Source organism: Centroberyx gerrardi, chromosome 1, assembly GCF_048128805.1.
Source record: "Centroberyx gerrardi isolate f3 chromosome 1, fCenGer3.hap1.cur.20231027, whole genome shotgun sequence".
NCBI lineage: Eukaryota > Metazoa > Chordata > Actinopteri > Beryciformes > Berycidae > Centroberyx > Centroberyx gerrardi.
In genome coordinates, this window is record NC_135997.1 from 13,666,733 (window position 1) to 13,682,027 (window position 15,295).

Consider the following 15,295-nt stretch of genomic DNA (forward strand, 5'->3'; position numbering starts at 1 on the left):
ACAGTGTTTCCAACAGGTTGAAAATGTTCTTGTAGCGAGGGGTTGGGACTTCATTTCAAAAGGGTTATGGATTAATTACTTGTCCTTAGCTACAGTGACAGCAGTGTGTCAAGTGGAATCAAATGGTGAACAGGGGCAATATGCGAGTCTTTGCACTGCACTCATGTTAACTCTGAGTAGGGGTGTAACGATATATCGTGGGACGAAATTTTGCGATCCAAAAACGTGACGATAGGCATCGTGGAGGTGAAAAATGGTTCGCGATATCAAGTAAAGCTTATCAATTATGTAGACTACTCTTTGTTTTCATTTACATACATTAAATGCCAGAGGGCGGAATCAGTAATCCTAGATACTAGTTTGCCTGACTGGCGTTATGACATCATTGACAACGACGTTCACTCGAGACCCGGATGAGCCAGGTGTGTAGCGTGCAACAGGAAATCGAAATACACTCGTTACGTTACGTAACATTATCATCATTATTTTGAAAGAGACGGAGGTAAGTGTTGTGAGACATTCTAAAATTTTCTATCCAGTCTGTTTCCTCAACATTACGGTTGTTCCTACCAGTTCTGCGGTCTCGGCCCGGCCCAAATGTTGCGGTTGAACGTATCAAGTCCATGCGGTGGAAAAAGAGAATATGACGCCGCTGTCAGTGGCAGTTTATTAAGATCTTATGGATAAATTGACGCCTCTGGTTACTGGTGTTACTGGTGTGTAAACTGAAAACACAGGCAATGGTAGCCGCCATATTGGTCTGAAGTAAATGTTACTATGGTTACAGACATTATTTACAACCATCGCGAGGTCGGAGGAGTGGAGAGACTCCTGTTTCCCATACAGACACAGTGGTCATTTTACTCTGCTCTGCTTCAGTGTGAACCAGACATATGCAAATTCACTCTCATTCATAAATTCGGTTGTCACTACCAAATTCTGGCAGTGTGTACGTAGCTAACTGTCAAAGGTGGAAAAAAAATAAAACATGTCCTCCTAGGTTAGAAAATCAGTGTCTGAACATATTTGTTGTTTTAATTTAAGTTTAAGTTTTGTGGCCTGCCTGGCCAACTAAGGTGTTTGGAGAATGTTAGATCAACCATGTTCAGACATTTGCACTTAATTGTAAAGAGGACATCCTTGTTTAGACATTTTATTTTAATTTACAATTTGTTTCATTTAGACAAGCATCCGCTGTTGAAAGCTGATTTATTTTATTCAACAGATTCCATTATTTGCTTTTTGCACTGAAAAATAGATAACAAAGAAAGAAACCATTATAAAAGAAACTGTAGGAATAGGTTAAACTTCAAGCTGAAAATATTGTTTTTTTGACATTTTATGTCTAAGCAGTAAGGAAAGAATCTTCTACAGTCATAATTTGTTTCCATTTAAACTTTGTTAAAAATATTGTCATTGTATCAATCCGTGAACCCTGTACCGTGTATCATACCGAACTGTGAGCTGAGTGTATCGTTACACCCCTAACCCTGAGTGTTGGGCAGTTTTACACATCTCAGATTAAAAAGTGTCAGTTGCAGTTTACAAACACCGTTATAAATACATGAGAGTTTGTAGCAAATTGTAGAATTCTGTCGGAATGTGAGTAGTAGTTCTGCAGGAGTCTGACGGATTGGGGACAGTGCTACTGGTCTACTGGCCTGTGCATTGCGAAATAACAGTTGACAAACATTCTGTTATCAAGTCAATCAAGTTTTTATCAGACTCTCCACACTGGACACAGCTATCTTGTTTTAGGTCAGACTGCGGCCTTGTCCATTTGGCAGGTCTGTCTCACACAAGCGATGTGTTTACAGGGAACAGCTGAGTGAGCGCCCCAGCCTCGCCAGATTAGGCTCTGGTACATAACTGGATGCGAAATCGATACAGATCAATTTCTATACATTGACCAACGTTTTATTTTCTGGCAGCTGTGCCGATATTGTCGTGGTGCGCCACCGATGAGCCTGTGTATGAGGAACAGTGTTTTAAGTGGGGTCTAATCTACCTGGCAGCTGTTAATATACCTCGGCGACCCATCCAGGTAAAATCTGGATGTGTGGGAAACACTGTTGTAATATGACAACTTCAATAAGGCATTTTGTATTGAAGGTTTTGCCCCTTTCACACCTACTTTCTGTCTGGTCAGTCTGGCCCATCACTCTGACTGAGCTTCAGAACAACTAGTATTGCAGAGCCACTCCTGGTTGTTATCATTGTTTGTTTTCTGTTGGGTAGCTGAGCAGGTTAAGTGACTCTTATAAGCCTGTTGCTTATTTCCGGTCAATTATTATTCTTCACTCTTCATTGTACCTTCCTTTCTCAACACCATCCCTGGTTCTCTCTCACACGCGATGAATGCAGAGAAGTTGCCTCCCCATGTTTCCCTTTAGAAACACTTGAGATTACGAAGTTATGTATTTTGTCTGATTGATGCTGGTGGAGAAAGTGGTATCTCTGCCCCTTCTAAGATTTTCTGCTATTTAACTCCATTGGATCTGCGCCACAAATATCTCAACGTTGCATCACGTTGTCTACATTTGGCTAGTCAGCTGCGGGAATAAAAAAAAATACACTACCAAACAACAAAATGGGCCCAGAAATGCAGGTACATCACCAATAGCTGTTTTAGTGTTTTACGCTGGGTGTTTCCTTTAATTATTACAAGGCAATAATAAAAGGCACCTGATCATTGGCCCCTTTGATCTGATGGCAACTGGTACTAGCATGCATGCTGCAAGGAAGATTTGAAGGGAAAGCACACTAGCATCAAATTGCACATTCAAATGTCAAGTATTTCACAAAGTTCAACTCTGAATCAGCTACATTATAACTACTGCAATGCACCTCAAAGAATAATGTACAATACTATACTATTGTATTATATGCCTAATATATAGCATCAAGCCGCATAATTAATCCAACTCTTTCATCCTTTTAATTAAAAAATCTGTTGTTCTATGCCACTATCTGCCCTCCCACTATTGGAATAATCTAGCCACATTGTTTCATCTGCCTAATAAAATGTGTGCAACTCATTGTCAATTATGTATTCGCTGACTCACACCTGCATTTTTGAAAAGATGTGTCCATCTTAATCTCACTCTAGAGCTACATCTCATATGCATACACACAAACACACACACACACACACACAATAGTTCCAGCTGTTGGTGTACAGCCCTGTAAAAGGTGTGCAGTGTTACCAGCTATCCTAAATAGCACTAAGTACTAACAGATTGCAAGCTATCTAGAGCCGAAATACCACAGACATGTTAATGTGTAATGTATTTGTCATTGTAAAAATCAGTGCATAAATGTAAAAGGTTTTTAGCATTCTGTCAAACAACTGTGCTGACCCTGTCCTGACGCTGTTTATTTCTGTCATTTCCGTCAATCCCTCACTGCATCCTCGGCTCTTCATGTTAGCCACTGCAGCATGCTATGAGAGATAGCTCCACCCTGCAGCTTGCTATGCCAATCATATTTGATCGTTTTTGGAGAGGGCTGGGATTTTGAAAGAGCGTTAACTCTTTGTGGAATGGATATTAATAGTAAATCACTCAGAGTAATCAGAAATATTGGAAGGGACATTTCAACAGTCCCCAAAGTTGATTGGAATATGTCCACACCTACATCTATGGCTATGCGCTTGATTTTCAAGTCAGTTCTCTCTGTCCCTCCCTCCCCTTTGTGCTGTTCTTTTTCCTCTTGGCTCTCTCGTTCCATTTTCTACCCCACGCTGTCTCTCTCCTCTACTTTTTTTCTTCCAAGAGTATTGCTGTCCTTTTTGCTCCAAATGTCTGTTAGACTGGCTTTTGTTTCAACTCTAGCTTTTTTTCCCCCTCCCACCTTCCCCTTTTGTCTATTTGTTGTTCTCTGTCTGTCTAGCATCTAACCCTCCCAATCCCTCTTGAGCTTCATTCATGAAAATGCAGATCCACAGCAGGGCAGGGAAAAACGTCAACAGACGTAAACTCCCCTGCTCCACCAACCAGAAAAGGCGCACTATAAAAAACAGGCAGCAGCAACCAGGCGACCCTAATTCAGTGCAGCCTCCACCAGAAATAGCAACTCATGCATGTATTAATCCCCTACAAGCCAAAAATATGTGATTGAAGGAACTCTGCTGCCATTTATTGCTAGGGACAACTCCTCTGCCACAGAAAAGGGCTATTTATCACTGTCGTCTCATCCTGCTGTGCTGTCTGAACTCTGACTCAAATTTGTTAAATATTGCATTCTGCTATTCAGGGTAATGTATAGATCAATTAATCATCTATGCATTTGTTGTCCTCACACCTTTTTTGTTTTTATTTTATTAGGAAATTGATTTCACATTGGTCCTTCACTTAGTGTTGTTTTATGTTTTTACCTTTTTTTTGTTATTTTTTTATTTTTATTAAGAGATAGGAAATTTAAAATAATGGACAATGAGGCAAAAAAGTGAGTACAATTAAATATGTCAAAATCAACACTTAGCAGTATTAATATTTACATCCAGCTCCATCAGGGGAATGCCATGGGTCTGATCGTCGTCATAATGCAGTTATTTTGAGTTGACCCCATTCTGTTATGCAACATGCACAAGTTAATTTTCAAATGCATTGTAAAACCACCATTCAGTATTCATTGATCAGTTTTAATTCAAGATTTACAATTTTTTAGGTTTATCCTTTTGATTTTGAAGCTATATCTATCAGGTTTTATGCTTTCCTGAGTAATAATTTATGTGAATCTCAAGTTATATCAATATCATACTGTATAATGATATGAAGTCACGTATAAGAGTTAGAAGAAGAATAGTTAATTTTGCCAAGTGCAACAGAGAAATTTGACTCCGTAAGTTTACCCTGTTGCCCAAATTAATTTCAGGTGTCAGGTAGGGGTGCAAACGAGTGTTCGAGTTAAGGAGTACTCTTTAAACAAACCATAAACAATTACCAAAAAATTCTAATTGAAAATCTTTTGGTAGGCATAAAATCCAGTGTTTATTTTTTCGTCATGTTGGTTATGGGTAGGTAGTTCCTACCAAGTTTTGCAGCAGGAGATATTAAATTCGAAGCTAGCGCAATCCGGCTGACGTAGGCCTATCTCCTCACGGCTCTCTGACAGTTTTGTCTAACTATCAAAAAGCCATGGCTGACAGCAGTACACAAAGTACGCATGGCGCTACTTTGACCTGGATGATTTTTCTGTCTCCGCTTCCACAGAACTGCTCGGAGTTGCGAGAGTGAAGCTCAGAGTAGGCTACTTAATACAGTGATTTTTTGTTCCCTAACCATCATTAAGAGACTCCTGATGGTAGCTTATTATTTTATTAATTCAAGATGTTTGAATCTAAACTTCAAAACTTTCTCTTAGGCGCAAGCAAACGCTCTTTACAGAGAATGCATCTCACCAACTCACCAACGACTCACCATGCTGCAGGAAGATGTGTTTTTTTTTCACCATCTCCACCCCTACCGGCCACTAAGAAGAAGAAATTTAGGTCCAAAGAGTGTGCAATTTACTGATGTCACACTACATGATTTCTGGATAATGAAGTCCTTCAAATATTCAAATCTCTCTCTGCCACTTGGAGCCGCCAAAATTCGACTTTAAAAATAATAACAGAAAAACCAATGAGATTCATTCAAATGCAAAACCATGCAAGGGTGGTTTTGAAGTGCATTCCACAGAAACACACCATGAGACTAGGGGTAGAGGGTTCTACTTGATGCAGTTATATTCAGTCTAACTGAAATTAACTTCACTACAAATTATGGAAAGCTTTGATTAGCTTTGCAACAAATAACATTTTTTTTTTTTTGTCCTGGTGGATTTTCACTCTTTCACAACCCAATCAGTGATGTCAAATCAGGTATTTTGCCTTTGACAGATGATGCGAAAAACCAGAAGTGCAACATGATTGACAGTTTCAACCCATAGAGAGTTTAGAGAGTTTTCCGCCCAATGCGTTTTAGTGTTGATTCACTCTTTAATGAAACTTGTATGTATTATCATATACATCACCGTGATAGCATTGACTGTTTTTTGATAGTTGGCTATTCATGACTTAGTGATGGTAGGTCTGTGATTTGAACTCACAACCTTGTGCTATGCAGTCCTGCCTTAACCACTGGGCCAACTACGATCGGATATAAGTGGACCCGATATTGCATTTGTGTATCTAGTCTGAAACAACCAGTCCACTTGGACAGGATGTGCTGGCCCATCCCTGGCCAGACTACCTCCTCTTTGCCTTCCCACGCATCCCTCTAATATTGATGACATTACATGGGGTCCAACAAGGCAACCACAGACTGCTGTTGGTGGCCTTGAAATGGCCATGTATATGGCCTCATAACGGCCAGAATATGTAGTATGGGAAACCATACAACATATTCTCCTCCATTTAAAACCATGGTGCCTCCCCAGGAGGCAGGACCTGCTCTCACAACTAGAGGGTCACATCTGGCATCCAAACTCAGACCGCCTGCAACTGTGCGTTTGGCCTCTGAGAGGCCGGACCAGCTTCTGATGGACTGACTAGGCTGTGGTTCAGACCATTTTAAACTTCTTCTGCCTTCTACCAGGTGGCTCTGTGTGAACAGATGGGAATTATTTTCGGAGTTGTGTAGGGCAAATAATGAAGTCCCGAGAGCTGCTTGGTGCCCATAATATCGCGGGCTCCTGCAGTCTCTGCTGGATAGCAATAGATCGACCTCTACCTTGGTCTGCATGGTTGCTATTTTTTGTTTGTTTGTTTTTTTTGTTTGTTTTTGACCCCTTAGGGCAGTCAAAGTTGATGTGGCTCTCAAGACAGTATTTCTTTGTTTGTCTATCTGCCAAGCTAATAAGGTCATTGAATTGGTGGCATACGACCCTGCACACCTGAACTGTAATGGGGATTAGAGAATTAAACTGCTTTTTGCAGTGCGGGCTGGTTAGGCTTAGGCTAACCCTATTGATATTTGATCGTTAACTTGCAAATTGATCAAGATTTTTTTTTTTAAATGTGCATCCCTAGTATAAAGTCAACCTACATGTGCATGACACAGATGAAATCCAATCCAGAACTTGTAGAACCATAGTTACATCTGTAACTCTAGTTTTAGTGTGTAGCTGGTACTTTACCTGGACAGCCAGTTTCTTTTTATTTGTTTGTTTGTTTTAATCAATTGATAAGCAAACCTGCAGTGATGCACAGGCAAACAATGGCTACAGTTTTAATGTTAGTTTGATCCATTACTGAAAGGTGGGTTTTGGAGCTTTTCTATTGAACATAGGTGGGTTTTTAGGGTCACTGTTTCAGCAAGCAGCCTCTACCATAGCTAGACTCATCACTGCTAAAATGTTTGGCAGGGTGCATGTATCAATTTGACGGTGACTACAAAAATAGCCCCAAATGAAAATATAAAGTGTTGTATACAATACAAATTGGTGAATGCCCAGATCTTTGGCCTTTGGCCAGGTATTTTGCTCTGTATTTACCATTTTAGCCAATGCAAAGAAATACAGCAACGCCATTTTTGTCAGTATAACTTTTACACTGACATGCAGACAGGGGTTGGCTACAGTTTAAATAACATACCAATGTACAAATACAAAGTTCCACTTTCCAATATTTTATTAAAGGAAGCGTGTACAGAAATTTTGCGGGCCATTTCCCGTTCTATGTCCAACTGGAACCCCATCTGTAATGTTATTAGGTCACCTACAAATAGACAAATAGACAGATGTATCAATAAATAATCATCAATTAACCCCTAAAGTTTTTCACAATGAGTTCTTATAGTCTCAAGTTTTAATTGTTTAAATGTTGTTAGATTTCCCATTATTGTTAGACTGTCCCTTTATTTCTGTTGTAGCTTTAACTGCAGACAAAAAGGTACAAACTGATAAAAGAGCATAATTTTTGGCTTCTACAATAAAACAGTAACAATTCTGAGGTGTAAATGCACATGTGAAACTGCATTTAGTCAAGCTTAATGTACTCTATTCACCCAATTCTTTGTTGAATGACATTAAAATAAGCTTAGATGACAATTTTGTTTTGTGTTTCTGGTTGAAGCTCACATTATGATTACATTGCATTGTTTTAGTTTATTAATATTAATTGTTAATGATTGTTGGCTTTTTAGGTAGAGGAGATAAGACAGATGTGATACAGGAAGCCCCTTCCAAGAAGCCGACCAGGAGGAATCTGTCTGTGTCATTGCCACCACAAAGCCCCAGGACCATCAGCCAGCCACAAGTCTTTGAGGATGGCATGTTCCCACTCCAGTGCACTCCAGAACCTGTTCAAAAGACTGCTTTGACCCTGCCACTCTGCCCCTCCGCCACCAACGATCCCAACGTGACCTTTGAAATTCAAGACAATGATGATCAAACAGCGGCTAATGCAACCATCATAATACACACTGGCAGCCCCTGTCAAGCATCAAAGTCCACGCACCTCTCAATTCTCAGCCAACCACTCCATCCTCCCAGGGCCAACGACTGGAAGCAAAGTCCCACCAAAAGGTGCGAAAATTTCCCTTTTGCTGTCAAAGGATACGTTCAGCAATTTTGGACCTATATATGATTAGTCTCTTACTTGCACCCGCAGACAATATTGGTTTCCGAGTCAGCTGTCCGTTGAAACAATGAGCTCCCATTGTTAGGCCTCTTGCTGGTAACAAGCAGTCCAAACGGGGTTTGTCAGAATAACTCCAAAAATGGCAGTCTGTGAAAATGATATGGAGACCAACCGATGTAATTATATTCACAGCCCAGAAACCAGCAGCATCGCACCATTTTCACTAAGTGTATAGTCTTCTACCAAACTCTACCTGGCTCCATGTGCAATTGTTTACAATCTGACCTGACCGTCTGCAAAACTAGATCCCGCCGCCAGTAGCGCACTTTCACCCCACAGCAGTCTGTGCTACGACAGAGAAAAATAGTTCTGTAATTTCCTGATTAGTGAAAGTGTACATAATGGCAAAACTGTGTCGTGAAATCAGAGCAAATTTTAATTTATGTACTTGCAACTTTTCTGTTTACTCTCAACTCCCCTGTGGAGCTTACAAATGGCTTTTTTGGAGTTATTTTGACATACCCCATTTGGACTGCTTGTTAGCAGCAAGAGGCTAGCAACGGAGCTCGCCATTTCAACTGGCAGCTGACTCAGGAGCCAATATTGTCTGCTGGTCCAAGTACTACAGGTATGTAAGAGACAAATCATATATAGGTCCAAAATCAACAAACTTATCCTTTAAGATGTGCATTATAGTATACTTATTTAAAGTTAGTAATAAGATGTAGCTGATTTTCAAGTTCAACCATGAAATGTTTTGTTGTGAACCGTTTTTCTAACATTGACTGCTGTTTGTTATATACAACACCCTTTGTATTACTGAGTTGTCCATGTAACTCTCATACTCTTCTCTGAACGTCAGCACAATCAGCTGGATATCTCATGTAGAAAGCATTGATTTTACCTAAAACAGTTAATGTCTGACAAGCTAGCTTACCGTTTATGAATGCATTTGAAAGAGTTGTGCATGGGTTAAGTAGCTAAATTATCTAACAGCCCAGTGTCGTTTCATTGCCTATAACTAGTCAGCTATCAAGCTAGTTATTGTGTTATAGCTGGCTAACATTAGCCGATAGGCTAGTAGCAGCTAATTTGTTAAACTGTGAGTACAAGTCCAGATAAGAGAATAAGAAACAAAGGTGGGTAAAAGAGACTGTGGAGACCCATATGTTTTTCGTGAATCCTTAATCAGGGGTGTGTCAATTAGCTGTCGTGAAGCTTTTATTCAGGCATTGTGAACGTTATAAATCAGAATTCTCTTAAAGTGTTAACTGGAATTGAAAACCAACTATTTTTCCCTTGAAGTCTCTTGAGAATTTGGTAGGGAGAAAAAACTCTTTATGTCGTCCATGCCTATCTTGGCAAGACGCCAAGCTCTGTAACGAGCATGATGAATCAAAGTCAGTTTGATCCATACTGCTTCAGGTTTTGAATCAAACATAGTATTCTTAAAGCATCAAAACATCAAAATGTTAAACAATTTGTCTCTGCAAATACCTGTTGAACTCTAAGTTGTGAACTCAGTCAGCTTCATATTTCTAAAATGATGTTTCCTATTACAACAAACAACAAACAAATGTTGCTCACAGAGGGAACTAACAACAGTTTCTCTCAACAAAGCAATTAAAGGGTCTATAAAAAGGTCCTGAAATACATCCCTCAGGCTGCCCACTGAAAGATGCAAAGCAACTGAAGGGTTTATTAAAAGACACACAGTATGGATGACAACTAAAACTATCCGGGGACAATTTCAAAAACTAGCATTAAAGGACTTTAAAGTTTTAAATGCAAGTCTTGCGTACAAATAGTGTAGGTATTCTCACCAGCAGCAACTCTCCATACTGAAACCCTAGGCCACAGGCTTAAGTCAAGGCTAAGCAGTGCAGGGGTAGTGTACCAGTGTCTTGGGCGGGAAGTACCAAATCTAATAGGAAACAGACTTCAAATTGGAGCATAAAGGTTTGGGTTAGTGAATTATGCCCACAACAGAGGAAATCCCATGACCACCCTAAAGACATGATTTTATTTGTTAGATAAATTTGTTCTCAACCAAAACCTCTAAATATAAAAAGAAGTTGCCTCAGTCAACTTAATGGCTGCACTCAGCTTCTCCCATCTGCGGCTGTCAATACCACCGTACATTAATACGTTGGCAAATCAGACAGCTTGCAAATCTCAGTTAGCACCAACCACAACATGTCATGTGGAGGGATTTTTTCCTAAACGTTTATCCCCAAACACGAGTACTTAGCACCTACAGCAGAAAAGTGGTTTTTGGAATCACTAAGATCAGTAATCTACATTTTGGACCAGCCAATAGGGACCTGCCCAAGATCCTCAGGTCCTCAGGCTACAATCTGGTTCATATAGGGTTACAAGGTCTGTGATATAGCTTGGTGCCAGACCCTTCCTTGCCTTAAATGTGTGTCAGTAAAATCTTAAAATCAATTCTGAAACTAACAGGTAGCCAATGTAAAGATACTAAAATCAAGGTGATGTGATCTTGTCAATATGCATCAGCATCAGTCTAGGCAATATGCAGGAGAGTTTAAAAACAGGAAAACCCAGCCCAAAACACTAATTTGCACATTTCATACCTGGAGGTACAATGACAAAAATGTTGCTTCAAAGTTATCTGAGAGACAACAAAACTTGCATATCCAAATTTCGGAATGCACTTCTGTCGAAATGAAGCATCAAAGATTGAAGGTGAAGAAACTTCCACACACAGCTTTTGCAATATAGCTCCAAATTTCTGTCTATGAAAAATATCTGTCAAATGGTATTAGCATTGTTATTTATTGAATTGTCTGATTTGAATACAATGGGGAATATAGATTGCTTGTACTGCTCTCATCTCCAATGTCTTAAATTGTTCACATGTGGAGTCTGTTAATCCAAACAGAGGAAATGCCATGCTAACATGAACTCATGCTCCATAGACTGCAGATCCCATCTTTACTAGACATGAGACGTGCCAAGCCGCCCTACATGGCCATGACATCAGCTGCACAAGGAAAGCGTAAATTGAACCGGTAAGTTGCCGTTGCCATTGAAGTTTCCCTTATCCCTATCATCTTATTTTTATACTGGCAGTGGATACGCACATTGCTTGGATACATCTAGGGCTATTTGTGCTGGAGCTGCAGCTGTACACAACTTTCACCAAAACAACTTGGTTAATTAGTGTTATTAGAGGGTAATCCAATCATAGAAATTGTGGAACTTCTGACTGTGGGTTTGATTAATCTTATTTTCCCTATCCTTCACTCGAACAGCTTGAGAGAAGAGGGGGCACTGGGTCTTTCAGCACCTAAGCGTGTGAAGCAAGAGCCTCCAGCGGCCCAGAAACCACTGAGAGTGCATCATTTTACTGGTAAGTATCAACACACAACAACCAACACACATTTCCACTCATAGCCAGTGGAAACTGTGAAACGGTGAAATTTTCATTTATACAAACCAGCATCTCTTTCATCATTTTGTTTTGCACCACCTACAGCAAACATTAGCATACCCAGCTGTTAAAGTGTTATAAGTGCCACCAGAATAACTGAGTTTGTCCTGTATGTCTTGTTTGACTCCAAAATACAGTATTGTCCCTGATATAAACACGTCCCTGATAGACTCATGCTTTTTATTTTTATTTTTTAACATTATATGTGGCTGTATGAATTTTTGAGATACAGCGGTAGCATTGGTTTTCCTAAAAAAAAATATATATATGAATAGGCTTGAGGAGAGATTAGTGAAAATCTCTTGAATGTCACTATGCATTATTAGTATTAAATAGGGGGAAAAAAATATGATTGATCATTGTGACTTGCAGCCAACTGCAATAGGCAGAGCTAGCAGGCAGATGATGCTGTTTCAGATAGCGTATAATCAGGGTTCATAAGTTTTCATTTTAACAATTTAAACCTTAAGAATTCTCTGTTTGTTGTTCCCAAGCGTCCTTGGAAATGTACTCATGAATTTTTACATGCATTTGTTTAGAGCTATCCAAAGCTATCTATTGGTCTATTCATCACTCTTGATACTATTCCTTATTTGCTGTCTGTCCTTAGGGTCAGAGGAGAACAAACCCAGAAGGGTTGTGAGGAGCGTTTCTGAAGGTAATCTCAACCTCCTTGAAGCTCAAAAGTCCAAGTCCATTTTCTATAAAACGTCCCAGCAATTCAAGCGAGTGGCCAGGAGGATGTGAAGCCACATCCTGTTGACATCTGGATGTTTTGTGTTTTTGGACATTGTCATTTTCCAACTTTTTCTTCTTTTCTAAATGTTGTTCCACACAACCAAAAAAACAATTTTTTTGGGCTGTTGTGTAGGTTTCTTAAACAAAAGGCTAATGTAATAAAAACTCCAGCGTATTCTCTTATGTTCTTTTATTTAACTTTACACTGCAGTGACTTGGGAAGGCTTTAGAAAAAATACATTACCAACTGTGTTGGTAATGTATTTTTTTAATCTCTCCTGGGCCTACCTTTTAGATTCCGATCTAGATTCAAGAAATACTGATGTACATAGTAAAGCCAAGAAAAAAACAATATGTCCTGTGGATTTATGTTTTTCATTTAAACTTATTCTTTGAAACAATGTTCAGTTTGATAGGCGACTACAGATCCCCAGGGCAGCTAATATCAGATGTTGACTGCAGGACCTCAGGTGGAGGTTTGCATCAACTGAAAATATAGTACATTGAGCTGTTTACATTTTAGGAATTTAATTTCTTAGTTTAAATTTTTCTTGTACAGATAATAACATGGTATTACAGGTATTTTGTAATAAAACCGTGCTTGTAACTGTATCTGTGGCTGTTTTTACAATGAATAAATCCACTCCTAAATTTAATATCTGCTCTTTGTGTTATTGATGTTGAGTTTGAATGGGGTTTGCAATGGGGTTTGGGTTACAAGCTGTTCTGACTATAAATAACTGCCATAGGAGGGGCTTTATGGTAGGTGAAAAGTACAATGGCAAGAAAAATTGGCCTGTCCTAGGAATGACACGATATGACAGATAACACAAAAACTTCACTTTTCATTATCTACCCGTCTAAAAAGCAACCATTTGATGTGCCATTAGGGAAAAAAAGTGAACCCCTTGTGCAGGAATTGATACAATGTTTAATAACAAAAAATGTAAATTGTATACTTATTCTGGATGATTTTTTCACCACTCAATAGAACGCAGACGTCCCGCCCTCAATTTGGAAAGGGGGGTCAGTCGGTCAAAATTAACATTCACATTAACATTTTAGATTTAAGATGACTTAAAAAAAAAGGTCTAGGAAAAGCTTGCACCCTAGACTTTATTTCATCTTGTACAACAGTTTCGAATTGTATTTGAAAGATATTCTAGACATTCTTCTGTTGCATTTTTAGACTGATCAAATGTGAAGAATCACTTGGAACATGCTTTTATTAAAATCCTGTACTGAAAATGAATGTCAAAAAATACCTCCTAGAACTACGGTGAGGGTGGGACCTCGTTGCTCTGTCTGGAGAGAACTAGACTTGTCACTTTGAATTCAGTCTTGCAACTTTCAGTGGCACAGCATTCAGTGTGATCTTTATTTTTAGCTCAGGAGCTCAATGCATATATCAGCACTGTACTGCGCAAGCACTGACACCCTCTCATGCTCTCATTCACAAGAATCTCTTCATTGTGTGTGTGTGAGTGTGTGTGCGCGCACACAGGGAGGCAGGTCTTGGCTAAAGTTTATTAACTTTCTCTTAGCCAATGGGGCGCCTTGTGCGTTTTTCCTGCTGACCAATGGGACAGATTGAGAGGTTGGAGGTGGATGTTGCTTAGCAACTGCAGGTAGAATCTCAGATCATGTCGGACCCATTGTTTTATCTTGCCTCCCTTAGAGACATTACATGTTATGTGTTGTGATATGTTAGGAAAAAATACCTTTGTGCAAATGCGTCACAAAGTTGTGAACTCTATTTTAGTATTATTTAGCAAAGATCATAGTGACTTTAATGGCATTTCCCCTTTAAAACAGAACACTTGTAAATGACTGTCATTAAGTTACTACATGAAGCTGTCTTACTTTAATTGCCAAGACATTGGAATACATACAGGTGATTATTTTAGATTTTTAGAATTTTTTTATTTATTTATTTGCTATTGATTTTAAGGGCTAATAACATTTACTAAACCTCATGTAGATTCAGAGATGAGTGGTTGTAAGACATGCAGAACAGACCAAGCCCGTAAAAATGAGTTAGATGAGACATTACAGACATTACATTGTCATAGTGAATTTGCAACACCCCCCACTCCACCCCCCACACCACACACACACACACACACACACAAACTCGTGCACATACAAAGGATTGATGCAAATAATTAACGACTTATGCATAATTGCATAATTTTGAGTCAAGAAAGCTTGACTTTTTCCCTCAATGAAAGTGAGAGCGTGGTTTGGGGTTTCCGAGAGTTTAAGCGAGCCTCTTCTCCCATGACCAGGAAGAGATGCACAGACTACCACGCACAAACATAAGCATATGCACTCCCTCCTACTACAGTACTCCTGACTCTCACAAGGCAGCACGTCACAGCTGTGATCCTTTTGTCCCCTGACTAATTAGATAACCTGATATCTTAAAGCAATATTTCTCTTTGGTAGAACATACCCATGTGGGCTAATGAATAGTCGACCACCAATACTGGCTGTCTTTTTACCAGCACTGATTGGCTTTTGTTTCACCTGTTAGT

The 15,295-nt window shown here is 39.4% G+C and overlaps 1 protein-coding gene across 2 annotated transcripts in view; it reads left to right on the forward strand.

The window, feature by feature from the left end:
* Window positions 1–12,981, forward strand: part of kif18a (kinesin family member 18A) — a 32,621-nt gene extending 19,640 nt beyond the window's left edge. For both annotated transcript variants that reach the window (XM_071917200.2, XM_071917201.2), the window contains exons 15-18: window positions 8,127–8,508; window positions 11,506–11,598; window positions 11,842–11,939; window positions 12,631–12,981. In XM_071917200.2, the coding sequence (XP_071773301.2) occupies window positions 8,127–8,508; window positions 11,506–11,598; window positions 11,842–11,939; window positions 12,631–12,767 (710 nt within the window). In that variant the 3' untranslated portion in view covers window positions 12,768–12,981. The remainder of the gene's footprint in view (window positions 1–8,126; window positions 8,509–11,505; window positions 11,599–11,841; window positions 11,940–12,630) is intronic.
* Window positions 12,982–15,295: the final 2,314 nt, after the last annotated feature.